This window comes from Stenella coeruleoalba (genome assembly GCF_951394435.1).
Source record: "Stenella coeruleoalba genome assembly, chromosome: 7".
In the NCBI taxonomy this organism is placed as follows: Eukaryota; Metazoa; Chordata; class Mammalia; order Artiodactyla; family Delphinidae; genus Stenella; species Stenella coeruleoalba.
In genome coordinates this window covers 55,285,244-55,312,481 of record NC_137153.1, presented here as the reverse complement: position 1 = coordinate 55,312,481, position 27,238 = coordinate 55,285,244, and the positions used below count along the sequence as shown (strand labels likewise).

At 39.7% G+C, this 27,238-nt stretch overlaps 1 protein-coding gene across 1 annotated transcript in view; it reads left to right on the top strand.

The window, feature by feature from the left end:
• The window catches only part of ADAMTSL1 (ADAMTS like 1), a 468,040-nt gene that overhangs the window by 413,778 nt on the left and 27,024 nt on the right, over positions 1-27,238 (top strand). Inside the window, exons 24-26 of the mRNA XM_079927992.1 lie at positions 9,541-9,753; positions 11,577-11,757; positions 14,971-15,178. Of these exons, the coding sequence (XP_079784118.1) occupies positions 9,541-9,753; positions 11,577-11,757; positions 14,971-15,178 (602 nt within the window). The remainder of the gene's footprint in view (positions 1-9,540; positions 9,754-11,576; positions 11,758-14,970; positions 15,179-27,238) is intronic.

Here is a 27,238-nt window from a genome sequence, read left to right as displayed (position 1 = left end):
CACATGAACATGAAAGCAGAGATTTGAGTGATGAATCTCCAAGCCAAGGAACACCAAAGATTGCCAGGAAACCACTAGAAGCTAGAATAGATAAAACAGACCGTCCCTCACAGCCCTCAGAAGGAGCTAACACTGTTGACACTTTGATCTCAAACTTCTAGACTCCAGAACTGTGAGACAATAAATTTTTGTCACTTAAGTCAACCAGTCTGTGGTACTTTGTTCTGGCAACCTGGGAAACTAATACATCCTCCCTACTTTGCAGCTCAGAATGTACCTCCAGGCAGGAAGGCAGAGAATTCACCAGGCTCACGTAATCTATTTCTCTTCTTTCAGGGATCACAGCCCTCTACTGTCTGTTATCTAATGTCTGAAAACAGCCATTTCATACATTTCTGTCCAGTTCTCTAGTTATTTATGGCAAGAGAGTAAACCCAGTCCTTATTACTCCATCATGGCTTTCAAGATTTTTTTTAATCTGCTAGTTTCATCACTTTGAGTATGATGTTCCTAGGTGGTTTGTTAACCTTATTGAAACTTTATGGTTTTCTCAAAATTTGGGAGATTTGATAGTTTTATTTCTTCTACTATGTTTCTGTCTAATTTTCTTCTTTCCATATTGGGCTCCAATTACACATATATTAAACTTTTTCCCACAGGTCCATGGAGCTCTGTTTATTTTCCTTCAGTCTTTTTTCCCTCTGTTCTTCACACTGGATAATTTCTGCTGAACTATCTTCAAGTTCACTGACCCTTTCTCCTGTCATCTCCAATTTTCTGCTAGGCCCATCTAGTGAATTTTTCATTTCAGTTTTTGCACATTTCAGCTCTAGAATTTATTTTCACAGTTTCTACTTCTCTAGTGAGATACTCCATCTTTTCATTTATTATGAGTAGACTTTCCTCTAACTCCTTAAACATATTTATATAGCTGCTTTAAAGTCACTGTCCATTCATTACAACACTTGCATCATCTCAGGACTGGTTTCTGTTGACTGCTGTTTCTATTAAGTATGGATCACATTTTTTTCTTATCTAGTGTTTCTTAACTGTATTGAGTTGGCAAAAAAAAAGTGCCTTCAGTTTTTAAGTAAAAACAGTAGACACATTTTTCATTTATTGAACAACATATTCACCCTTCTGTTCCATTACCTTCTGCCGTTTTTCAAGCAACTTCATAATTCCATCTTCCCAAAACTTTTTATCTTTTTGAGCAAAGAACTGTTCCAGGTGCCTTTTACAGTCTTCCAGGGAATTGAAGTTTTTTTCCATTAAGAGAATTTTGTAAAGACCTAAATAAATCGAAATCCAAAGGTGCAATGTCTGGTGAATATGGTGGATAAATCAGAACTTCCCAGCCAAGCTGTAACAGGTTTTGCCTGGTCAGCAAAGAAACATGCGGTCTTGCATTATCCTGATGGAAAACTATGTGCTTTCTGTTGACTAATTCTGGACGCTTTTCATCGAGTGCTGCTTTTGGTCTAACTGGGAGCAGTACTTGTTGGAATTAATTGTTTGGTTTTCCAGAAGGAGCTCATAATAGAGGACTCCCTTCCAATCCCACCATATACACAACATCACCTTCTTTGGATGAAGGTGTGGTTGGTGGTGGTTCATTTTGCTTGCCCCATGATCTCTTCTGTTCCATATTATTGTACAGCATCCACTTTTCATCACCCATCACAATTTGTTTTAAAAATAGAACGTTTTCATTACGTTTCAGCAGAGAATCGCATGCAGAAATACTGTCAAGAAGGTTTTTTTCCGCTTAACTTATGTGGAACCCAAACATCAAAGCGATTAACATAACCAAGCTGGTGCAAATGATTTTCAGTGCTTGATTTGGATATTTTGAGTATGTCCGCTATCTCCCTCATGGTATAACACTGATTGTTCTCAATTCATGTCTCTATTTGATCGCTGTCAAATTCAACTGGTCCACCCAACCGTGGAGCATCGTCCAGCGAGAAATCTCCAGCATGAAACTTCACAAACCACTATTGACATGTTTAATCAGTCACAGCACCTTCTCCATACACTGCACAAATCTTTTTTTGCGTTTCATTTGCATTTTTACCTTTCTTGAAATAATAAAGCAAAATATACCCAAAATGTTGCTTTTTTTCTTCTACAATATTAAAATGGCTACACAAAAATTCACCAATTTTGGTAACTTTTTTTTAAATGCACGCTGATATGACAGCTGTCACATACAATCTAACAAATTTGTTTTGAATGAAGTTAAAGACAACTAAGTGCTACTAGAGCCATCTAATGGGAAAAAACCATCGAACATTTTGGCCAACCCAGTATAATGAAAATTATAGATGATATACTAGAGAGACTTGGCATTCTGTTATGTTCCTATGAAGAGTGTTTGGTTTTGTTCTAAAAGGCAGTTAATTTGGCTGGGCTCAAATTCCAACTTCTGTCTTCCCTGCAGTGGGCACCGACTGAATTCTCCACTCTATTGTCAGCTTCTAGCTGATGCTCTTTTGCTGGGTTCCTCTGGGGTCTGCTAAAAAGAATTTGGACAGGACTTATATAGATTTTAAGGTTTATCTTAAAGGATTTCCCCCCTTAACTTTCCAGCTATTCTAACAGCCCCCAGACACTGTCCTCTGACATCTCAAGACAATGAAGCTATACATTTTCCAGCAATCTGGGCCATCTGGGGATTGAGGAATTTCCTCAGGCAAAAAGCCACTAGGTAGCAAATCCCACCTGTTGCAGTTCCTGGGTTTCTAGGACGACTCCCCTTCTGTTTCTGCCATTGCTTTTGGTCACTCTTCACTGCTTTCCAGGAGTTGTTGTTTCGTGTATTTTGTTGTTGTTGTTGCTGCTGTTTAAATTTTAAGACTAGTCCAACCTAGTTATTCACCATTACTGGATGCTAGAATCCCTAGTCAAGTTGTTTTGAGAGTTTTCTGGCCGAGATCTACTCTGTTCCTGTTTTGCAACATTTAAAGCATTCTCATTCACCCTCTTCTTTAATCCTTTATTTTCTTAATAACACAGTTGTTGGTACACTTCTAAAGATTCAAGACCCAGAGGTAAATTCTCTCTTAAATTAAATAAAGAAATATGTGAACATAGCATTGAATGGTATGTTCTGATTATACAGAACACTTTTATTTCCAATTCCACTAACTTGAAATTTCTGATCACTCAAACGTGAGTTGGAATGAAGTTTACCTTTATATTACCTGGGCACATGGGGTGGAGAGTGGTTGTGGAAAGAATATGTTTGGTTAGTTATTTTCATTAAAAAAAAAATGAAACCACTCATTCATTCCACAAATTCTTATATAAATCAATTATTTGCTAACAACCTGTTTGTTTAATCCCTTTCCTTTCTGGAGTCCCATGACATCACATGGTCTCAATTTTTCTCCTATCCCACAGAGCCCTTTAATACCTCCTATTTCTTCTTCAATCACTGAATGTTAGAATTCTCCCACTGTCTTGTCCTGAGACCTGACCTCTTTTCATTGAAGACTCCTTCCATAAATCTATGAGACTGGTTCCCAAAATCTATCTCCAGTTCTTACCGCTAACTAACTTCCATTTTTATCTTTATCATCTCAATGGATTTTTCCATCCTTTGGTTCTGTCACAACCTTTAAAGTCAATATGCTTAAAACTAAACTTATTCATCTCTAGGGGTAGAAATAAGGAATAGCTTCTCTTCCTGATTTACCTACTTCTGTTAACAGTCCCACTAGTGTTCCAGTCTCTTTAGCTTCTCTTCTTTGTCTCTACCCCCATCCTCCTCATATCCTGTCAGAGCTACTTTTGCAAATATGTCTCATTTCTTGTCACCTCTGAACTGATATCCTAGCTTCTCCTTTCTCTCAAGCCAGTGCATCTTGGAAAGAACCACCTTACTGATTCTTCTAAAGCCAACCTAGATCACCCCCTCATCTTCAGAAACCCGCAGGGGCTCCCAAAAGACCAGATTCTGGCCTTCAAGATCCTCCCCATTGTATCTCTCACCCACCATGCCAGCATCATCTATGTCCTCCATGTTCCAGTCAAGTCAACCAGTCATTTCTCAAAGACACATCACCAGTTTTTCATCTTTTCACCTTTGCTCATACTGTATCTTCTAGACTGCCCTCCTCTTCTACTATCTCTGCTTATCTTAATCCTAAATAACCTCCATATATAACTTCTCTTCCAGGAGCACTTCATTGGCACAATTCAATTTCACTACATATTGACCTAAACAATATAGATTGACTAAGTCTACTTTGCCCTATCTGAGAAGAAGAGGGGTGAGAATGATGAATTTGAGATGATGCTGAGAACGCTTGGAACCTAAAAGCACCTTAAAAATCATCTAATTCACTGGTTACCAATAAAAGAATCTTCTTATGCAGAAGCCTGATATGTAATTCTGCTATGAGTGAAATGGGAACGGAGACCCCAAAGCCCCATCTATGCAGATTCCCTATCAAGGTTCCCCACCCTCCTCCCCCATACCTCTGCAAAACTTTAGGGCCCCAAGGAACATCAACTTGAAAAGTATTGATTAAATCTAAAGCTCTCATTTATAGATTAGAAAACAGAAGCCAAAGAGCCCTTTCAAAATCTAGAGTTCTCCTTGAGAGTCATGTATCTGTGTAACTGCATTTGAAAGTAACAAAACTGCTTTTCCTTTAAAAACTTTCTACAAAGCAGACCTTCACCCGGATAGGTTTCAGAGTGAGAAGGATTACTATGAAGGCAGCCTCTCAAAGTCTTAGTCACTGCTACTCAAGAGTCTTTCTCAAATTGAGTTTCAAGAACACCATATCCATGGCAGCCCTCATGCCTCAACTAGGATCACCAAGCTAGAAGACCCTGGAAATATATCCAAGATGCAAGACCCCGATGGGCTAAGAGAGGTATCCTGGCTGTTCACTCTGGCCTCTGATTCCAGGAAGGAGGAAGGATTTTGAATGTAATTGTTATGTAAATGTACTACTTATTTAGCTAAGATTTCTGGATCCTAGATAAGTAACTTTATCAGCCATAGAAAATAGCCTGTAGCTGCTACCACTCCTTTTCCTGCCTAAATAGTGTCTCAGAAAATCAGTCCTAATGGAGTTGGGAAAAAAAGACTAGAGCTAAATATGAGAGATTCTCTGGCCAAGTACCTCCTGTTTCCTTGGGAATAGCAAGGTTCTTATTTTTCAATTTGGAATCTAGTCAGCCTCACCGCGCTCCATGCACACTGACCAAACGAAAGGATTCACGGAGCCAGCATCTCAACAGCATATGGTACCTCTTTTTCTTTAAAGCAGATGTGATAGGAAGACATATGTCTGTTCCAGCAAGTCTGAAAAGCTGTACTTGTTTCAAGCTTCACTTTTGAAATCATGCTATGCCTAAACAAACGTACAGCTTTCCTGCCTCTTATTAGAAAATGAAACCCACATCTGACTCCAGGCAACATTTTTGGGCTGGAGGGAGTGGGTGCTGCTGGTCTCTGGAGGTCCCCAGTGGACTGATTTCTACACACCTCTCCCCAAGGCCATTCTCACACCCACTTCATAACGGGAGTACGGTGACACCACCATGGACCTCATGGCATATAGATGCCTAGATGCCACCAGAAGCATGTGGGGAGCCTGCTCCTTCAGAGTACCTGAGAAGATCCAGGTCAGGTGAGAGCTGGGTCAGTATACAGGGAGAAACTCCACCCTACTGGAAGCCTTGGATCCATGGCTCAAGGAGCTCTGGAAGCCCCTACTCCCTAAATGTATCAGTTAGCTACCTCACCCAACCCCTGAAAAAAAAGAGGTTCTAAATGCAAGACTCAGTGGCTAAAACATCAATCATTTATTCTTACTGCTCTTACTTAGTTCAGCTGATCTAAACTGGGTTTGGCTGGAGTGACTTGGCTGTTCTCCACATTTCTCTAATCCTCCCCTTGAGATCATCAGGCCAGTCGAGGCATGTTCTTCTTCAGTGATGGCAAAGGCATAAGAGCACAAGCAAAAACTCACCAGGTCTCTTGAGGTCTAGGATTGAAATTGGTACCCAGCACAGCTTTTGCCTCATTTCTTTCATTATGGCAAAATATACATAACATGAAACTTATCATCTTAACCATTTTTAAGTGTACAGTTCAGTGGCATTAATTACCTTCTCATTGTTGTACAACTTCACACTATCCATGTCCAGAACATATCCATGTTTCATCCCAAACTGAAACTCATACCATTAAATAATAACAATACTCCATTCCCTCCTTCCGCCAGCCCCTGGTAATTACTATTCAGTTTTCTGCTTCTACAAATTTGACTACTCTAGGTATCTCATATAAGGGGAACCATACAATATTTGTCCTTTTGTGTCTGGCTTCCTTCACTTACATTAATGTTTTCAAGTTTAATCCATGTTGTCACATGTATCAGAATTTTATTCCCTTTTTAAGGCTGAATAATAGTCATCATATATATTTATCACATTTCGTTTATCCATTCATCTATTGATGGAACTCTGGGTTGTTTCCACCTTTTGGCTATTGTGAATAATGCTGCCATAAACATTGGTGTACAAATATCTATTCAAGTCCTGCTTTCAGATCTTTTGGGTATATAGCCAGAAGTGGAGTTGCTAGATCATACAGTAATTCTAATGTTTACTTTTCTTTTAGGGACCTCAATATTGTTTTCCATAGTTGCTGCACCATTTTACATTTCCACCAACAATACACAAGTGTTGTAATTTTCCCACATCTTCACCAATTCTAGTTAATTTTTTTTCTTTTTTTTCTTTTAATAATAGCCATCCTAATGGATATAAAGTGGTATCTCATTGGTTCTGATTTGCATTTCTATAACAATTAGTGATGTGGAACATCTTTTCCTGTGCTTGTTAATCATTTGCATATCTTTGAGAAATGTCTGTTCGAGTGTTTTGCTCACTTTTAAATTGGTTGGTGGTTTTTGTTGTTGAGTTGTAGGAATTTTTCTATATTCTGGATATTAATCTCTTATCAGATCTATGACTTGTAAATATTTTCTCCCATTGTGTGGGCTGCCTTTTCACTCTGTTGTTAGTGTCCTGTGATACACAAAAGCTTTTAATTTTGATGATGTCCAGGATATCTAATTTTTTTCTTTTGTTACCTGTGCTTTTAGTGTCATATCCAAGAAATCATTGCCAAATCCAATATTGTGAAACTTTTCCCCTGCGTTTTCTTCTGAGAGTTTTATACTTTTAACTCTTATGTTTAGGTCCTTAATCCATTTTGAGTTAATTTTTGTATATGGTTTAATGTAAGGATCCAGCATCATTCTTTGCATGTAGAAATCCAGTTTTCCCATTACCATCTGTTGAAAAGACTATCCTTTCCACATTGAATGGTCTTGGCACCCATGTTGAAAATTGACTATATACATAAGAGCTTATTTCTGGGTTCTCTATCTATGCCATTGGTCTATCTGTCTGTCTTTATTCCAGTTCCACACTGTTTTGATTACTGTAACTTTGTAATAAGTTTTGAAACCAGGAAGTATGAGACCTCTAACTTTGCTGTTCTTTTTCAAGATTGTTTTGGCTATTCAGAGTCCCTTGAGATTCCATATGAATTTTAAGATGAATTTTTCTACTTATGCAAAAACAATTTTTTAAGTCATTGGGATTTTGAGAGGGATTGAATTGGGTTTGTTTTGGGGAGTATTGACACCTTAACAAAATTGTCTTCCAACCCATGAACGTGAGATATCGTTTCGTTCATTTATGATTTTAATTTCTTTTTTTAGCAATGTTTTATAGTTTTCAGTGTACAAGTCTTTCCCCTCCTTGGTTTAGTTTATTCTTAAGTATTTTATTCTTTTTGATACTCATGTAAATGGAATTGTTTTCTTAATTTCCTTTTCAGATTGTTCATTGTTAGTGTTTGTTAGTGGCCAGAGTAGTCACGTGGCCAAACCTAAAGTAAGGAGGTGGGGAAGTAAAGCCCACCCATCATGGGACGGCCCTGTAAAGTTACATGGCAGAGTGAGTCCACAGGGCGAGAAGTGAAAAATTGGGTCCTATAACATGATATTCCATACTGAAATTTTGAGGGTCAACTTTAGCATTGTTTTTCCAGGGCCCTTCTTCAAAGTAGTCTGTTCCCACCTCTTCAACCTATACAACCACAGTGAAAATGTAAAAAGGCAAGGGAATGAAGGGAGTACGCAGACAAAGGAAGGAGGTATCAAGATGCCTAAGTAAATTGTTGGCGTCTAACCAGACAAGCAGTAGGTATGGGGGAAAGGACACAAGACAGTGAGTCAGATAGAAGATCTGCCCCCCTTGATCTTGGGGAGGTCTCTTAACATCTCTGGGCCTCAGTTTTCTCCTCTGGCAGTAAGCTAGATCATCTCTTAAAGACCTGTCCTGTGTTAACGCTGCCATACTATAAAAATTCTAACAGTGCTGCCCCTAGAACACAGAACAACGTTAGAAAATCCATTCTCTGTACAGATCCATCGGCACACACATCCATCTGTGACCATCTGTGTGTCTCACTGATCTCATCTTCTGCCTTATATCTCAGTTTTATTAGTGTGCTTTTTTGCATCCCATACCAGCTGGGATCTCCTTGCAAGAGAGAAGATAATCTTAACTAGCTTTACTGTCCCCAGAACACTAGGCACCAAATAGATATTTTTTAACTGAACTGATAGAAAACTTCCACTATCTTTAATTTTGAATGATGTATCTTGCATTTTAAACCTCCAAATAAATCTCCTCTGGAAGCTAAGTTTCTGGGGTCACAACAGCAAATTCAGCAAGTACGAATTTAGAGGTAATGAGTTTTCTCTCACAATTGTAATCAGTTTATTTTACTAATTCTATGCTACGAAGGCTTGAGTAGACACCGTATCTCAGTTTAATATTTTGGAATTTTAATGTATCAAAATAGGCTCAATGACTATGTAATAAGTATAACATTGTACATGTCCAACGCAGGCTTGATTGTCCGAAGAGCTGTCAGAAGGCCAAGGTTCTTGACCTATAGAGAAATGAGATCAGTGTTTAAAATTGTTTTCCTAGTCTCTGTTGAAAATTTTTGGCTTGAAAATCACAGAGTAAAATGGAGGCAGACGTTAGACATTTACCAATTAAAGTTCGATTCCTAACTATTACTATATAGTACGTGGGGTTTTTTTCCCCCCAACTCATTGCATTTGAAGAAGTGATTTCTTTCAGTATAAAACTGGCATAGGAACTAATTAACTTGAGAAAATGTCCAATGAGTAAATCTTAATTGCTTCATTTTTTTTTAAGTTATTACAGGGACATAGACAAAAATAGGTACTTTGTGTTCCCCAGGAATTTTTACTTTAATTGAATGAGTTAACAGTCACCCTCCAAGCATCCAGAGCATAAAAACATCTCCCGTTTGCTTGGGAATGGGAAACATAAGAAAAATGCCATGGGGAAGCCACATCAAAGGTATGGCCTCAAAACCCATGGAAACAGTCAGACAGCTCATCAGGAATGTGTCCTTATTGGCTTTATCCATGGCTTACCTCTCCTCACCTCTCCTTCTAGGCTGCCCCATCAAAGGCCACCCTACTCCCAATATCACCTGGTTCCACGGTGACCAGCCAGTTGCCAATACCACAGGACTGACGCATCATATCTTGGCAGCCGGACGGATTCTCCGGGTTGCAAATCTTAGTGGCGGGTCTCAAGGGGAATTCAGCTGCCTTGCTCAGAATGAGGCGGGAATGCTCGTCCAGAAGGCCTCTTTAGTGATCCAAGGTAAGAAACCCTTCAGGTGTTGGGCGCCAGGCTTGTTTCTTGAAGAAGAGAGTCTACTTGGAAATCTAATTCTCCAGCAGAACAAAGTGATTTCTGATCTCCAGTGGTTCTTAGAACATGCAAATGGAAGCCCAACCGTGTTGCCATAGGGTGAGGCTCTTCAGAAAAGCCACCCACCCCATCTCAGCAGAACCCAGAAAAGTCAGTGCTGCTTTCATAGATGCGCCCTTCTGCTCATCATGTTACTGCTGCCCAGGACCAAGGAGATCTCACCATATAGCAAAGCAAATGTGTTTCCTTTATGCTGGTTTAACTAGTAGAGAGCACACACACACACACTCGCAAAGTTGCCTACTAAGAAAATACAAGTTTTCTCTGTTGAGCTGGTTTAAAATTACCTCTCAATGTGAACTACGTGGTTACTGCCCCTGCCTCGGAGAACCAGGGCTGGTGCCAGGACCGCTGATCATCCAGAAGTCTCCAGCGGCAGTCACACGCCAAGTGCCTTCCTGGCACCTTCTCTGTGGCCTGTCCACGAGCAGACTGAGGAGTCTGCGTGGCTCATGCATTCACCTTCCAGGCACCTGGGCAGGTCAGAGAGCCCTTGGGTGGGGCCTGGCATTCACGGCCCCAAGAAAGGGTTGTGAATGAGCCCAAAACAGTGGGAAAGGAGCCCAGACTGGCCTTGTTATAGAAACCACATGAGGCTTTTGAGTTTTCCATAGACTGGTTCTACCTGTGGCCTATGTGTGATACTTGTAGGGAAAGCAAAATTCTACTGCACGTAGCCTAAAATGGAGGTTTCCGTGGGAAGGGACAGAGTTCATCCCAGAATAGCACATAAGGGGGGAGATCTTCCTGAGGCCTCCACCGCCATCTCACTTTCCACACAGGAAAGTCAATGTTGCGTTTTCTTGCCAGACGGGCACTCTCTGCTGAAAACCAGAAGGCAGTGCCTATCTGCAAGATTTGTAGCACACAAATCTTTTGAGTGCAAATAAGCATTCAAAATTTACCAGCCCAGTTTTTTTTTTTTTTTTTTTCCGGTACGCGGGCCTCTCACTGTTGTGGCCTCTCCCGTTGCAGAGCACAGGCTCCGGACACGCAGGCTTAGCAGCCATGGCTCACGGGCCCAGCCGCTCCGCGGCATGTGGGATCTTCCCAGACCGGGGCACAAACCCGCGTCCCCTGCATCGGCAGGCGGACTCTCAACCACTGCGCCACCAGGGAAGCCCCAGCCCAGTTATTTTTAACAGCTTTCCTACCAGTCAGTCCCAGACCCCCAAATAGAAAATCCAAAGAAATGGCCTTTCTGACCGACATCATCGTGAAAAGTGAGCCTCTCTGGATAGGCTGTTTTTCTGTAACATATACAAAGTCCAACTCCAGTATAGACTTTTAAATATGATTGTTAAGTACCTCTGATATTTTTATATCTCTTTGTTGAAAAATAAAGTCACTTTCTGGTAAACTAATGGAAGGAAAGAGTACTTTAGGAAGTAGGTTAAAAAATACGAGAGCTACAGCCACTGATGAAGTTCTATGTGCCAGGCACTGGGCTAGGCCCTGTACTTTCTTTATATCCAGTCCTCACAGTAGCATGACAAGATAAGAGCTACTGTACTCACTTTACGGATGAGCCGGCGGTGGCCCCTGGAGACCACGTGACTTGCCTAGATCGGTGGGAAATTCAGCCTACCGCAGGGCAGAGCCTCCTTCATAACGGCATCTCATTCCTACCACACCCCACCCCACCACTCTGAAGGAATAACATGGGCATTGATGCTATCTTCTTTTCACCTCTGATCCCCCTTCTGTGATAGATTACTGGTGGTCTGTGGACAGACTGGCGACCTGCTCAGCCTCGTGTGGTAACAGAGGGGTTCAGCAGCCCCGCCTGAGGTGTCTCCTGAACAGCACGGAGGTCAACCCCACCCACTGCGCAGGGAAGGTGCGCCCTGCTGTGCAGCCCATCGCCTGCAACCGGAGAGACTGCCCTTCCCGGTGAGTGCGCTGGATGCTGCCTCAGGCCGCCCACTCCCAAGGATGGGCCTGGACTTTTAGCCAGGTTCATAGCCAGCCCTTGTCTAGCACCGAGAGAGCTACATTAAGTGCAGGTGAGGGGACCTGACGTCCTTTCCTGTAGGCCCAGGCCCGCCAGCCTCTCCACTGCACAGAAAACATCCCTCAGGATGAGCCTCCTCCCTTCGCTGTTTCTTCCCTCACTATTCAGCCAGCTAAAGGCTGCCCAGGCTTCCCAAGGGCCTGATAGGGTCTGTTCAGGGTCCAGGAGCATCCCAGGCCCTGGCAAGAGAGAAGCTCCCACACTGCAGTAAGAAGCTGGCTCTGTGGTTGGTCTGTAAGAAAAGAAACATGTTTGCAGTTGAAGTGTTTAGGGGATAGTGACTATTAGCCTATACCCCAACTCCTCCCCTTTCTTCTAGCTGTAAATACCTATGCTCATCAGTACTCCAATTTAGTTAAGGAAATATTATCCTCTCTTCTGCAAAGGGTTGCATTCTGCTAAAGTTGACATAAATTTCCATTTCCCATAGTTGCTTCAACTTTGGGTTTACAGTTGACCTTTGAGCAATGCAGAGGTTAGGGGCGCCGACCCCGAGCAGTCAGAAATCCACCTATAACCTGAGAGTCGGCGCTCCGTATCGGCAACTCCACAACAACGGATGGTGTAGTACTGTAGTCGGTATTTCGTGAAAGAAATCCAAGTATAAGTGGATCTGTGCAGTTCATACCCGTGTTGTTCAAGGGCCAACTATCCATTCTCTGCATTTGGGTCCCTTATGTAGCTCAGAATGACACCCACAGTCTCTGCCTCTTCCATCTGCCCCGAGCTTTGAGCAGCTGTGAGTCCCACCGAGCAGTACCCTTCCCCTGCCACCCAGCGTCAGGCAGCAGCTAAAGGGATAATGGATGGGCTTGGAGTTGGCACCAGCATGGCGCCCAGAGCCTGGGGAGACTTGGCTGGGTCCTGAAATGCCCCTTTACTACCTATCTGTGGGACGTTCATCCACTACTTAGGCAACTGCTTCGTGTTTTGCCAGCTGAGTCATAAGAAGCAGCTGAAACCAGGACAGCCTCAATGAAATATGAAACACACTTGTTAATATCAGCAGTTTGACTTGCTGACGGGAAGGTTTCCACGGGAATGATTAATGTCCTTTTATACCCTTCCTGAACTGTAACATAGCCCGTACCTCTCTTTTCTCAAAGCCCCCACCCCAACTCCTGAAAAATTGCTGAAATGGATATTTGGAAATAAAAGTTGATTGAAAGGCAGGCCTGACATTCACCAGGGATACGAGAGGCTGGAAGACCGCCCTTGCCAAGCTGTGTGAAATGAAGAGGAGGTCTTGGACATGCCAGGGACTTTTTGATTTGCTGTGGTGATGGTCAGAGTCAATCAGCCTTATTTACTTCTGCAGATGAAACAATGGCTGGGTCTGCTTGGGTTTCAGTGCCCCCAGCGGCTTTAAAACACCGTCTGCTTGTTTCCTAAGTGGCTCTGCTCCTGCGAGATGGAAATCTGCACGCAGTCATCTCTCTCCAGGGCTAATGGAGCAGAGGAGTTCCACCAAATTAAATAAGTCACAGACCCAGATTCAGGAGGAATTTGCTCCCTGTCCCTGCTACTTACCTCTCCTGAAAGCCAGATGTGGCGCCACTAGACCAGGAAGTGGCCACAGGCTCACCTTTGCTTGGTTTCCCCACCAGGCTTCCTGGGCACGTCAGCCCCCTTCTCTGCACACAAACAAGTGTGGCCCTCGTAGGCTGTCTGAATAACACTGCGAAGTCCCGCTTTGACCCAGGTAGCTGTTTCAGCCACTTCATTTAGAAAAGTTTTTTTCTCAGGCAGTAAAACAAATTGTTTTCTCTAGATGGAATTAAATGGCTGGAAAGCACCAAATTTTTTTCTCTTTTCCCCAAACTGCACCCCCTTCCCCTCTTCTTTGAGGATTAGCCCAGGGTACAAACATCCAAAGAGAACCCCTCCACCTTTGTATACAGACCAAGGATTTCAGAGTGTTTCCCAGCTTACAGCTTGGCTTTATGAGGAAAGCCATTTGTCTCAGTCCTGGTCAGTCTCACTTCTGAGGGCCCGAATGGCAGTTAGAAGCTAACATCCTGAGAACGACTACTGTCACCACGTATACAGCCCTCAAAGAGGTGTAAGACCTATGGACTGTGACTCATGGGCGTGGGAATTGCTCCAGAAAGCTGGAAGGAACTTCGTAGGTTTCTGAGGGATTAAACAAAATCAAATGAGACGTGGGTTAAGGCGACGTAGAATAAACAGTGAGTACAAGCAGACAGAACTTGGCTGAACCGAGACCCAGACTGCCTCCAGGGTCAGGGGGCGACCCAGGTTTGGATCTGACTTCCCTGGGGAACTGTCCCTTCTCTGCCCCACACTTGGATGCCATTAGGATGTACCAGAACTGCAATGCAGCGTAACCAGCTAAAGGACTGTCTTCCCAGAATGTGTCATCTGCAAGCTCACGGCTTTTGGGGCCAATGTTAAGAAAAGGCAACTGATCTTCAGAAAACTCTTTCACAATGCGCCTTTTTAGTCAATTTCCAAAGGGTATTTGTTTCCTGTGGCTGCCACAGCAAATTACCACAAACATTGTTGCTTAAAACAAGAGAAATCTAATCTCCTACAGTTGTGGAGGCCAGAAGTCCAAAATCAAGGTGTCAGCAGGGCTGTACCCCCTCCATAAAGCTCTGGGAGAGAATCAGTTCCTCGGCCCTTGCAGCTTCTGGTGGCTCCCGGTGTCCCTTGGCTTGTGGCCACATCACTCCAACCTCTGCCTCTGTGGTTACACTGTCTCCTCATTTTCTATGTCCAATCTCCCTCTGCCTTTCTCTTATAAGGGTACATGATGGTATTTAACACCTACCCAGATAATGCAGGACGATCTCATCTCAAAATCTTTAACTATATCTGTAAACACCCTTTGTCCAAATAAGGTAGCATTCACAAGTTCCAGGGATTTGATATAGATATCTCGGCGGGGAGGGGTGGGGATTTTCAGCCTACCACCCCAAGCATATACTGTGAAAAGAGACATGGTCCTGCAGTTAGCTGCTGTGTGGTGAGAAGAGGAAGATGCATGGGGCTCCTTTTCTGAGAGTGTATGGCATCGTCCCTCTCCTCAAGGCTTGACCCTTTGCCCTGACTCTTCTTCCTCTTTCCAGGTGGATGGTGACCTCCTGGTCCGCCTGTACCCGGAGCTGTGGGGGAGGTGTCCAGACCCGCCGAGTGACCTGCCAGAAGCTGAAAGCCTCTGGGATCTCCACTCCTGTGTCCAATGACATGTGCACACAGCTTGCCAAACGGCCAGTCGACACCCAGGCCTGTAACCAACAGCTATGTGTGGAGTGGGCCTTCTCCAGCTGGGGCCAGGTGAGAGGGCTTTTTCTTTTTTAATTTTTATTTTCTATTGAAGTAGAGTTGATTTACAATGTTTCAGGTGTACAGCAGAGTGATTCAGTTGTGCATATATATTTATTCTCTTTCAGATTCTTTTCTATTATAGGTTACTATAAGATATTGAGTTGAGTTCCCTGTGCTGTACAGTAGGTCCCTGTCATTTATATAGGGACCATTTATTTCATATATATAGTAGTCTGTATCTGTTAATTCCAAATTTATCCCTCCCCCTTCTTTACCCTTTGTTAGCCATAAGTTTGTTTTTCAAGTCTGTGAGTCTGTTTCTGTTTTGTAAATAAGTTCATTTCTATCGTTTTTTTAGATTCCATATATAAGCGATATCATATGATATTTGTCTCCTTCTGACTTACTTCACTTAGTATGATAATCTCTAGCTGCATCCATGTTGCTACAAATGGCATTATTTCGTTCTTTTTTATGGCTCAGTAGTATTCCATTGTATATATGCACCACATTTTCTTTATCCATTCATCTGTCAATGGACATTAGGGTTGTTTCCATGTCTTGGCTATTGTGAATAGTGCTGCAATGAACATTGGGGTGCATGTGTCTTTTGGGGTTTTTTAAATTAATTTTTATTGGAGTATAGTTGATTTACAATGTTTTATCAGTTTCTGCTATACAGCAAAGTGAATCAGCTACACATATACATATATCCATTCTTTTTTAGATTCTTTTCCCATATAGCTCATTACATAGTATTGAGTAGAGTTCCCTATGCTATACAGTAGGTTCTTATTAGTTATCTATTTTATATATAGTAGCATCTATATGTCAATCCCAATCTCCCAATCTATCCCTCCCCCTCCTTCCCTCCTGGTAACCACAAGTTTGTTCTCCACATCTGTGACTCCATTTCTGTTCTGCATACAAGTTCATTTATACTATTCTTTTAGATTCCACAAATAAGTGATATCATATATTTGTCTTTCTCTGTCTTATTTCACTCAGTATGACAATCTCTAGGTCCATCCATGTTGCTGCAAATGGCATTCTTTCTTTCTTTTTTATGGCTGAGTAATATTCCATTGTATATATGTGCCACATCTTCTTTATCCATTCATCCGTTGATGGACATCTAGGTTGCATCCATGTCCTGGCTGTTGTAAATAGTGCTGCAGTGAACATTGGGGTGCATGTATTGTTTTCTCTGGATATGTGCCCAGGACTGGGATTGCTAGAGCATATTGTAGCTCTATTTTTAGTTTTTTAGGAACCTCCAGACTGTTCTCCATAGTGGCTGTAGCAATTTACATTCCCACCAACAGTGTAAGAGGGTTCCCTTTTCTCCACACCCTCTCCAGCATTTGTTACTTGTAGACTTTTTAATGATGGCCTTTCTGACTGGTGTGAGGTGGCACCTCACTGTAGTTTTTATTTGCATTTCTCTAATATTTAGTGATGTTGAGCATCTTTTCATGTGCCTATTGGCCATCCATATTTCTTCTTTGGAGAGAGGTCTATTTAGGTCTTCTGCCCATTTTTTGGATTGGGTTGTTTGTTTTTTGTTGTTGAGTTGTATGAGCTGTTTGTATATTTTGGAAATTAAGCCCTTGTTGGTCGCAGTGTTTGTGAATATTTTCTCCCATTCTGTAGGTTTTTTTCATCTTGTTTATGGTTTACTTTGCCGTGCAAAAGCTTGTGAGTTTGATTAGGTCCCATTTGTTTATTTTTGTATTTATTTCTATTGCCTTGGGAGATGGAACTAAGAAAACATTTGTACAATTTATGTCAGAGAATGTTTTGCCTATGTTCTCTTCTAGGAGTTTTATGGTATCGTGTCTTATGTTTTAAGTCTTTAAGCCATTTTGAGTTTGTTTTTGCGTATGGTGAGAGGGTGTGTTTTAACTCCATCCATTTACATGCAGCTGTCCAACTTTCCCAGCACCATTTGCTGAAAGAGACTGTCTTTTTCCCATTCTATATTCTTGCCTCCTTTGTCGAAGATTAACTGACCTTAGGTGTGTGGGCTTATTTCTGGGCTCTCTATTCTGTTCCATTGATCCACTGTTTTTGTGCCAATACCATGCTGTTTTGATTACTGTAGCTTTGTGGTATTGTCTGAAGTCTGGGAGGGTTTTACCTCCTGCTTTGTTCTTTATCTTCAGAATTGCCTTGGCAATTCTAGGTCTTTTAGGGTACCATGTAAATTTTAAGATTATCTGTTCTAGTTCTGTGAAATATGTCATGAGTAATTTGATATGGATCTCATTAAATCTGTAGATGGCTTTGGGTAGTATGGCGATTTTAACAATATTAATTCTTCCAATACAAAAGCACGGGATATCTTTCCATTTCTTTGAGTCATCTTTAATTTCCTTTATTAATGTTTTATAGTTCTCAGCGAATAAGTCTTTCACCTCCTTGGTGAAGCTTATTCCTAAGTATTTTCTTTTGGGGGTTGTGATTTTAAAAGGTATTGTTTCTTTTACATTCCCTTTGATATTTTGTTGTTGGTGTAAAGAAATGCAACAGATTTCTGTATGTTAATCTTGTATCCTGCTACCTTGCTGAATTTATCAGTTCTAGTAGTTTTTGTATGGAGTCTTTAGGGTTTTCTATATATAGTATCATATCATCTGCATATAATGACAGTTTTAGCTCTTCCCTTCCAATTTGGATACCTTTTTATTTTTAAGATTTCTTTTGATGTGGACCATTTTTAAAGTCTTTATTGAATTTTGTTAAAGTATTGCTTCTGTTTTATGTTTCGGTTCTTTGGCCATGAGGCACATGGGATCTTAGCTTCCTGACCAGGTTTCAAACCTGCACCCACTGAGTTGGAAGGTGAAGTCTTAACCACTGGATTGCCAGGGAAGTCCCCCCAATTTGGATACCTTTTATTTCTTTTTCTTGTCTGATTGCTGTGGCTAGGACTTCCAATACTATGTTGAATAGAAGAAGTGAGAGTGGGCATCCTTGTCTTGTTCCAGATTTTAGCAGAAAGGCTTTCAGCTTTTCACCATTGAGTATTATATTGTCTGTGGGTTTGTCATAAATAGCTTTTATTATCTGGAGATATGTTCACTCTATACCCACTTTGGTAAGAGTTTTTTTTTTTTTTATCATGAATGGGTGTTGAATTTTGTCAAATGCTTTTTCTGCATCTACTGTGATGTTCATGTGTTTTTTGTCTTTTGTTTATGTGGTGTTATCACATTGATTGATTTTATATGCTGAACCATCCTTGTGAACTTGGGACGTATCCCACTTGGTCATGGTGTTACGATATTTTTTTTGTGTTGCTGGATTCAGTTTGCTAATATTTTGTTGAGAATTTGTGCATCTATATTCATCAAAGATATTGGCCTATAATTTTCCTTGTAATGGAAGTATATATAATTTTCCAAAAAGGAAAATTATAAAAGACCAAAGACATTGGTCTTTTAAAGAAATTTCTCCAGTGACTCTAAGTCAATTGCTCAGGAGAGGGATCTAAACATGGCATGTTTTAGAAGCCACCCAAGTGATTCTAATGTGCAGTCAGGGTAGAGAGCCATTGTTCCAGGCCAAGAAGAGTTGAAGCCTAGCTGCTACCAGCAACTCCTTTCTCCGTTCCCTGTTGGAGGTTAACCAAAAAAGTCCCAGGTTAGCTCAAGAGAGAGAATAAATGGGGGCTCAGCTGGGCGGAGGGAGGAACCACAGTAACTCTCCATTTGGAGAGGAAATTTTATGTTTTAGTTATAACTGAAAAGAAAGACCAACACAAACTGCAGGTTCTTCATTAGGAAGAGCAAACCTGAGCTGTGACACACACCAGGCCATGACAGAAGCAGCCAAGGGTGCAGTGTGCGGTGCTGTCATCATTTCTGGGCCAGGTCATTGTTTCTGGGCCAGGTGGGACTGAACACAAGTCAGGAACTCCCATTTGTAATTAGAGGCCTAGATTTTGCCCAGTGCAGGTAGATAGGGCCTCTATTTAGACAAAGCATAGTTGTCCTATTCATCATCTGACTCCTTCTCTGTTTTAGAATGTTGTTGGCACCAAAAAAAAAAATCTGGTGTGGTGCTTGAGGGAAATGATATAATTGTATATACTCTGTTTTTCCTAAAGTCTGGGTTCAAAACTTACTGGAGACCTACTGAGCATCTAAGAGCTGCCTGCCAGGACTGATTATCAGCTGGTACCTACCAACTATGTGGGAACAACTGTTGTGGTTTGTCAGAGGCCCGTGCTAATTGGTAGGATAACTGTTTTGATTGGTCAGGCATAATTTCCAAATGGTCAGTATCTGAAACATACCATTAAGCTTGGCCTGTGAGGACATGCCAAAGCAACCACACAGCTCAAAATTATTTGTGTAACTCTATGAAATAGTGTGACTGAATGCTTGGGGGCAGTTGGCAACTTGAACTTATTGGAACTGGTATCTACACATTACTGCATTCATGTTCCCTCATCCCAACCCTGAAGTGTGTTATTTGGAAAACAATCACTTGGAACATCCTATTAAGTTAACACACTGTGGTCATCTCTAATGAAGATGAAATGTTATTTGGGGAAAATGTGGCCACAGAATTCATTTGCAACTTATAAGCCATTTGTGTCCCAGGTGAGCCTGGGAATGACGCTCAATACTGGCAAATCAATATGCTCAGCCGGAGGCTCCTTTTTGGGGCCTCTACCAACCCCCCCTTATTTCCAGTGACCTAATACATGTGCTTCTTAGTCAAAGAGGCATGAGCTCCCCCTTGCTCCCATGCCTGGGAGATATCATCTTTCTCCTACCTGGAAAAGCCCACTTCTGATAGCTCTCATTCCGCCCAAGGCAGCTCTGCTTCTAGGCCCTCAAGGCTTACTGGCAGTTTGTGAAATTACAGTTGGGAACAGATCTGGCTACACGTGGGAGATGTTTCTGCATTGTATCACTGAGGTCACTCAAGGGCATATACGTGCACACTGATCATGCTGAGTGATTATTTTTCCTAAAAGACAGAAAAATAGGTCTTTCCTCCCTCCTTCCTCTCTAACACTCTTCACCCCCTTCTTCTTTCTTCTAGAACCCTCTAGGCAAGTTTGTCTCAAGCTTTAATGTGAATCACCTATGGATCTTGTTAAAAACGCACATTCTCATCTAGTGAGTCTGGAATAGAGCTTTGGATGCTGAATTTTTTTTTAATGGAAGTATAGTTGATTTAGTTTCAGGTGTACAGCAAAGTGATTCAGTTATACATATTTTTCAGATTATTTTCCTTTATAGGTTATTACAAAATATTGAGTATAGTCCCCTGTGCTATACAGTAGGTCCTTGTTGGTTATCTATTCTATATATAGTATGTGTTTATGTTAATCTCAAACTCCTAAGTTATCCCTGCCCCCTCTTTCCCCTTTGGTAACCATAAGTTTCTTTTCTATGTCTGAGGATCTATTTCTGTTTTGTATATAAGTTCATTTGTATAATTTTTTTTAGATTCCACATATAAGCAATATCATATGATATTTGTTGTTCTCTGTCTGGCTTACTTCACTCAGTATGACAACCTCTGGGTCCCTCCATGTTGCTGCAAATGGCATTATTTCCTTCCTTTTTATGGCTAAGTAGTATTCCGTTGATAAATATACCACATCTTCTTTATTCATTCCTCTGTCAATAGACATTTAGGTTGCTTCCAGGTCTTGGCTATTGTAAATAGTGCTGCAATGAACACTGGGGTGCATGTATCTTTTCCAACTATGGTTTTCTCCGGATGTATGGCCAGGAGTGGGATTGCAGGATCATATGGTAGCTGTATTTTTAGTTTTTTAAGGAACCTTCATACTGTTCTCCATAGTGGCTGCATCAATTTACATTCCCACTGACAGTTGTAGGAGGATTCTTCTTTCTCCACTCTCTCCAGTATTTATTATCTGTAGACTTTTTGATGATGGCCTTTCTGACCAGTGTGAGGTGATACCTCATTGTAGTTTTGATTTGCACTTCTCTAATAATTAGTGATGTTGAGCATCCTTTCATGTGCCTTTTGGCCATATGTATATCTTCTTTGGAGAAATATCTATTTAGATCTTCTGTCCATTTTTTCATTGGGTTGTTTTTTTAATATTGAGCTCTATGAGCTGTTCCTATATTTTAGAGATTAATCCCTTGTCAGTTGTATCACTTGCAAATATTTTCTCCCATTCTGTAGGTTGCCTTTTCGTCTTGTTTATGGTTTCCTTTGCTATGCAAATGCTTTTAAGTTTAACTAGGTCCCATTTGTTTTTGTTTTTATTTCCATTACTCTAGGTGGTGTATCCAAAAAGATATTGCTGTGATTTATGTCGAAGAGTGTTCTGCCTATGTTTTCCTCTAGCAGTTTTATAGTATCCAGTGTTACATTTAGGTCTTTAATCCATTTTGAGTTTATTTTGTGTGTGTGGTGTTAGAGAGTGTTCTAATTTCATTCTTTGACATGTAGCTGTCCAGTTTTCCCAGCACAACTTATTGAAGAGACTGTCTTTTCTCCATTGTATAGTCTTGCCTCCTTTGTCATAGATTAATTGACCATAGGTGCGTGGGTTTATTTCTGGGCTTTCTGTCCTGTTCCATTGATCTATATTTGTTTTTCTGCCACTACCATACTGTTTTGCTTACTGTAGCTTTGTAGTATAGTCTGAAGTCAGGGAGCCTGATTCCTCTATTGGATGCTGAATTTTTAACTGAATTATTTTTATAATTCACATTATATTAGTTTTAGGAGTACAACATAATGACTTGATATTTGTATATATTTCAAAATGATCACCACAATACGTCTAATTAATATCCTTCACTATACAGTTACTAAAAACATTTTTTCTTCTGATGAGAACTTTTAAGATCTATTTAACTTCCAAATATGCAATACTGTATTATTAACTATAGTCATCATGCTGTATATTACATCTCCATGACTTACTTATTTTATAGCTTGAAGCTTGTACCTTTTGATCCCCTTAACTATTTTACCCACCCCCTGACTATGACAAACACCAATCTGTTCTCTGTATCTATTTTGTTGGTTTTGTTTAGATTCCACATATAAATGAGACCATATGGTATCTGTCTTTCTCTGGCATATTTTACTTAGCATGATGTCCTCAGGTCCATTAGTGTTGCCACAAATGGCAAGATTTTTTTTTTTATTGCTGATTAATATTCCTGTGTGTGTATATACACACGTGTCACATATATGTGTGTGTGTGTATATACACATATCATTTTCTTTATCAATTTATCCATTGATGGACACTTAGGTTGGCTGCGTATCTTGGCTATTGTAAATAATGCTGTAATGAACATGGGGGTGCACATATCTTTTCAAATTAGTGTTTTTATTTTCTTCAGGTAAATACCCAGAAGTGGAATTGCTGGTTCATTTTTAATTTTTTGAGGCCCCTCCATACTGTTTTCCAAAGTGGGTACATCTATTTACATTCCCACCAACAGTTCGCAGGGGTTCCCTTTTCTCCGCATCCTCACCAACACTTATTTCTTGGCTTTCTGATAATAGCCATCCTAACAGGTGTGAGGTGATATCTCACTGTGGTTTTGATATGCATTTCCGTCATGATTAGTGATGCTGAGTACCTTATTTTTTTCATATGCCTGTTGGTGATTTGCATGTCTTCTTCAAAAAAATGTCTATTCAGATCCTCTGCCCCTTTTTAAATTGGATTTTTTTTCTATTGAGTTATATGAGTTCTTTATATGCTTTAGATATTAAACCTTTATCAGATATATGATTTGCAAATATTTTCTCCCATTCAATAAGTTGCCTTCTCATTTTATTGAAGGTTTTCTTTGCTGTGCAAAAGCTTTTTAGTTTGATACAGTTCCACTTCTTTATTTTTGCTTTAAAAATAATATCCCAAAAATCAATGTCAAGGAGCTTACCACCTATGTTTTCTTCTAGCAGTTTTCTGGTTTCAGGTTTTCTGTCAAGTCTTTAATCCATTTTGAGTTAATTTTTGTGTATGGTATAAGGTAGTGGTTCAGTTTCATTCTTTTGCATGTGACTGTCAAGTTTCCCCAACATTTATTGAGACTGTCCTTTCCCCACTGTATACTCTTGGCTCCTTTGTTGTAAATTAATTAACCATATATGCGTGGGTTTATTTCTGGGCTATTCTGTTCAATATATGTGTGTCTGTTTTTATGCAAAACTATACTGTGATTACTGTAATTTTTTATCACTAGTATAGTTTGAAGTCAGTGATGCCTCCAGTGTTTTCTTTCTAAAGATTGCTTTGACTATTTGGGGTCTTTTGTGATTCCATATAAATTTTAGGATTGTTTATTCTATTTCTGTGAAAAATGCCATTGGAATTTTGATAGGGATTGTAGTGAATTGGTAGACTGCTTTGAGTAGTATGGACACTGTAACAATACTGATTCTTTCAATCTATGAGCATGGAATATCTTTCCATTTATTTTTGTCATCCTCAATTTCTTTCATTAATAAGTCTTCAGTGCATAGGTCTTTCATCTCCTTCATTAAATTTATTCCTGGGTATTTTATTCTTTTTGGTGTAATTTTAAATGGGATTGTTTTCTTAATTTCCCTTTCTGAGAGTTTGTTATTAATGTATAGAAATGCAATTGATTTGTGTGTGTTGATTTTGTATTCTGCAACTTTACTGAATTTGTTTATTAGTTCTAACAGTTTTTTTGGTGGCGGTCTTTAGGATTTTCTATAAATAGTATCATGTCATCTGCAAATAGTGACAGTTTTACTTCTTCCCTTCCAATCTGGATGCCTTCTTTTTTTTTTTCCTTGCCTATTTGCTCTTGCAAAGACAATACTATGTTGAGTAAAAGTGCAAGAGTGGGCATCCTTGTCTTGTTCCTGATCTTAGGGGAAAAGCTTTCAGCTTTCCACTTTTGAGTATGATGTTAGTTGCGGACTTGTCATATATGACCTTTATTATGTTAAGGTACCTTCTGTCTACATACACTTTGTTAAGAGTTTTTATCATAAACAGATGTTGAATTTTGTCAAATGTTTTTTCTCCACCTATTGAGATGATCAAATGATTTTTATCCTTCATTTTGTTAATGTGGTATATCACAGGTTGATTGCTTTGTGGATACTGAACCGTCATTGCATTCCTGGACCAAGTCTCATTTTATCATGGTCTTTGATCCTTTTAGTGTATTGTTGAATTTGCTTTGCTAATATTTTATTGAGGATTTTTGCATCTGTGTTCATCAGGGATACTGACCTGTAATTTTCTTTTCTGCATCACCCTTGTCTGGTTTTTAGTTTCAGGGTAATGCTGGCCTCATAAAATGAGTTTGGAAGAGTTCCCTCCTCTTTTATTTTTTGGAGGAGTTCGAGAAGAATTGATATTAATTCTTCTTTGAATGTTTGGTAGAATTCACAAGTGAAGCTGTCTGGTCCTGGACTTTTGCTTGTTGGGTGGTTTTTGATTACTGACTCAATCTCCTTACTTGTATTGGTCTGTTCAGATTTTCTATTTCATCGTGATTCAGTCTGGGTAGGTTATATGTTTCTAGGAATTTATCCATGTCTTCTAGGTTGTCTAATTTGTTGGTGTATAATTGTTCAGAGTAGTCTTTATGATACTTGTATTTCTGTGGTATCAGTTGTTATAGCTCCTCTTTCATTTCTGATTTTATTTGAGTTCTCTTTTGCTTGGTGAGTCTAACTAAGGCTTATAAATTTTGTTTATCTTTTCAAAGAATCAGCTTTTTGTTTCATTGATCTCTTCTATTGGCTTTTTAGTCTCTATTTCTGCTCTAAAATTTGTTATTGTTCTCCCTTCTACTAATTTTGACCTTCATTTATTCTTCTTTTTCTGTTTCCTTGAGGTGTAAAGTTAGGTTGTTTGAGACTTTTGTTTCTTGAGGTAGGCATTTATCACTGTGAACTTCCCTCTCAGAACTGTTTTTGCTGTACGCCACAAGTTTTGGTATGTAATATTCCCATTTTCATTTGTCTCAAAATATTTTATTTCTCTTTTGACCCATTGAATGTTCAGTAGCATGTTGTTTAATCTCCACATATTTGCAAATTTTCCAGTTTCCTTCTTGAAATTGATGTCTAGTTTCATACTATTGAGGTCAGAAATGAATCTTGATATCATTTCTATCTTAAATTTATTAAGATTTGTTTTTTGGCCTGTCATATGATCTATCCTAGGAAGCATTCCATGTGCACTTGAGAAGACTGTGTGTTCTGTTGCTGTTGGATGGAATGTTCTATATATATCTATGAAATTCATCTGGTCTAACATATTGTTTAAAAAGCTGATATTTCTTTATTGATTCTCTGTCTGGATGATCTATCCATTGATATAAGTGGGGTATTAAAGCCCCCTGCTATTTTTATATTGCTGTCTATTTCTCCTCTTAGGTCTGTTAATATTTGGCTTTATATATTTAGGTGCTCCTATGTTGGGAGCATAAATATTTACAAATGTTATATCCTCTTGTGGATTGACCCCTTTATCATTATGCAGTTCCCTTGTCTCTTATACCAGAAAAATTAGACTGTTAAACAAAAACTGTCATAAGTATAGCTACCCCCAGTTTCTTTTGGGCTCCATTTGCATGAAATATCTTTTTATATATCTTTTATCCCTTCATTTTCAGTTTGTGTGTTCTTACGTTTGAAGGGAGTCTCTTGTAAGCAGCATATACATGGGTCTTGTTTTTTCTATCCATTCAGCTACTCTGTCTTTTGAATTGAGAATTTAGTCCATTTACCTTTAAAGATATATTGGTATGTATGTACTTAATGCTTTCTGGCTGTTTTGTAGTCCTCTCTGTTCCTTTCTTCTGCTACTGCTTTCTTCCTTTGTGGTTTGATGACTTTCTTAAGTGGTATGCTTATATTCCATTTTTTAATTTTTTGTGATTATATTTTTGCTTTGTGGTTACTATGAGGCTTATATATTATAGAGTATATCCCTAACAGTCTATTTTAAATTGATAAAAACTTAAGTTTGTTGTAAACTTAAACCATTCTAAAGCTTAACATTTTTACTCTTACCCCTTCCCCATGTTTTATGATTTTGATGTCACATTTTATATCTTTTTATCTTGTGTATCCTTAAAGAATTATTGTAATAGTAGTTATTTTTACCACGTTTGTCTTCTTACCTTCATACTAGCTTTATAAGTGATTAATCCACTACATGTTCTGTATATTTACCTTTCTATTGAGGTTTATCTTTTCTTGTTACTAATTATTGCCCTTTCTATTCAGCTTAAAGAAGTCCCTTTAACATTTCTTGTAAGGCTGGTTTAGTAGTGATAACTCCCTTGCCTTCTGCTTATCTGGAAAACTCTTTCTCTCTCCAATTTTTTTTTTCTGGTGATGCTTTATTTATATATTTTTTTTCATTTTTGAATTTTAATTTATTACTTTTTTACATAGTACGTTCTTATTAGTCATCCATTATAAACACATCAGTGTATACATATCAATCCTAATTGCCCAATTCATCACACCACCATCCCCATGCCCCACGACTTTCCCCCCTTGGTGTGCATACGTTTGTTCTCTACATCTGTGTCTCAACTTCTGCCCTGCAAACTGGTTCATCAGCATCATTTTTCTAGGTTCCACATACATGCATTAATATACGATATTTGTTTTACTCTTTCTCACTTACTTCACTCTGTATGACAGTCTCTAGATCCATCCACGTCTCAACAAATGACCCAATTTCGTTCCTTTTTATGGCTGAGTAATATTCCATTGTATATATGTACCACATCTTCTTTATCCATTCGTCTGTCGATGGGCATTTAGGTTGCTTCCATGACCTGGCTATTGTAAATAGTGCTGCAATGAACATTGGGGTGCATGTGTCTTTTTGAATTATGGTTTTCTCTGGGTATATGCCCAGTAGTGGGATTGTTGGATCATATGGTAATTCTATTTTTAGTTTTTTAAGGAACCTCCATACAGTTCTCCATAGTGGCTCTATCAATTTACATTCCCACCAACAGTGCAACAGGGTTCACTTTTCTCCACACCCTCTCCAACATTTGCTGTTTGTAGATTTTCTGATGATGCCCATTC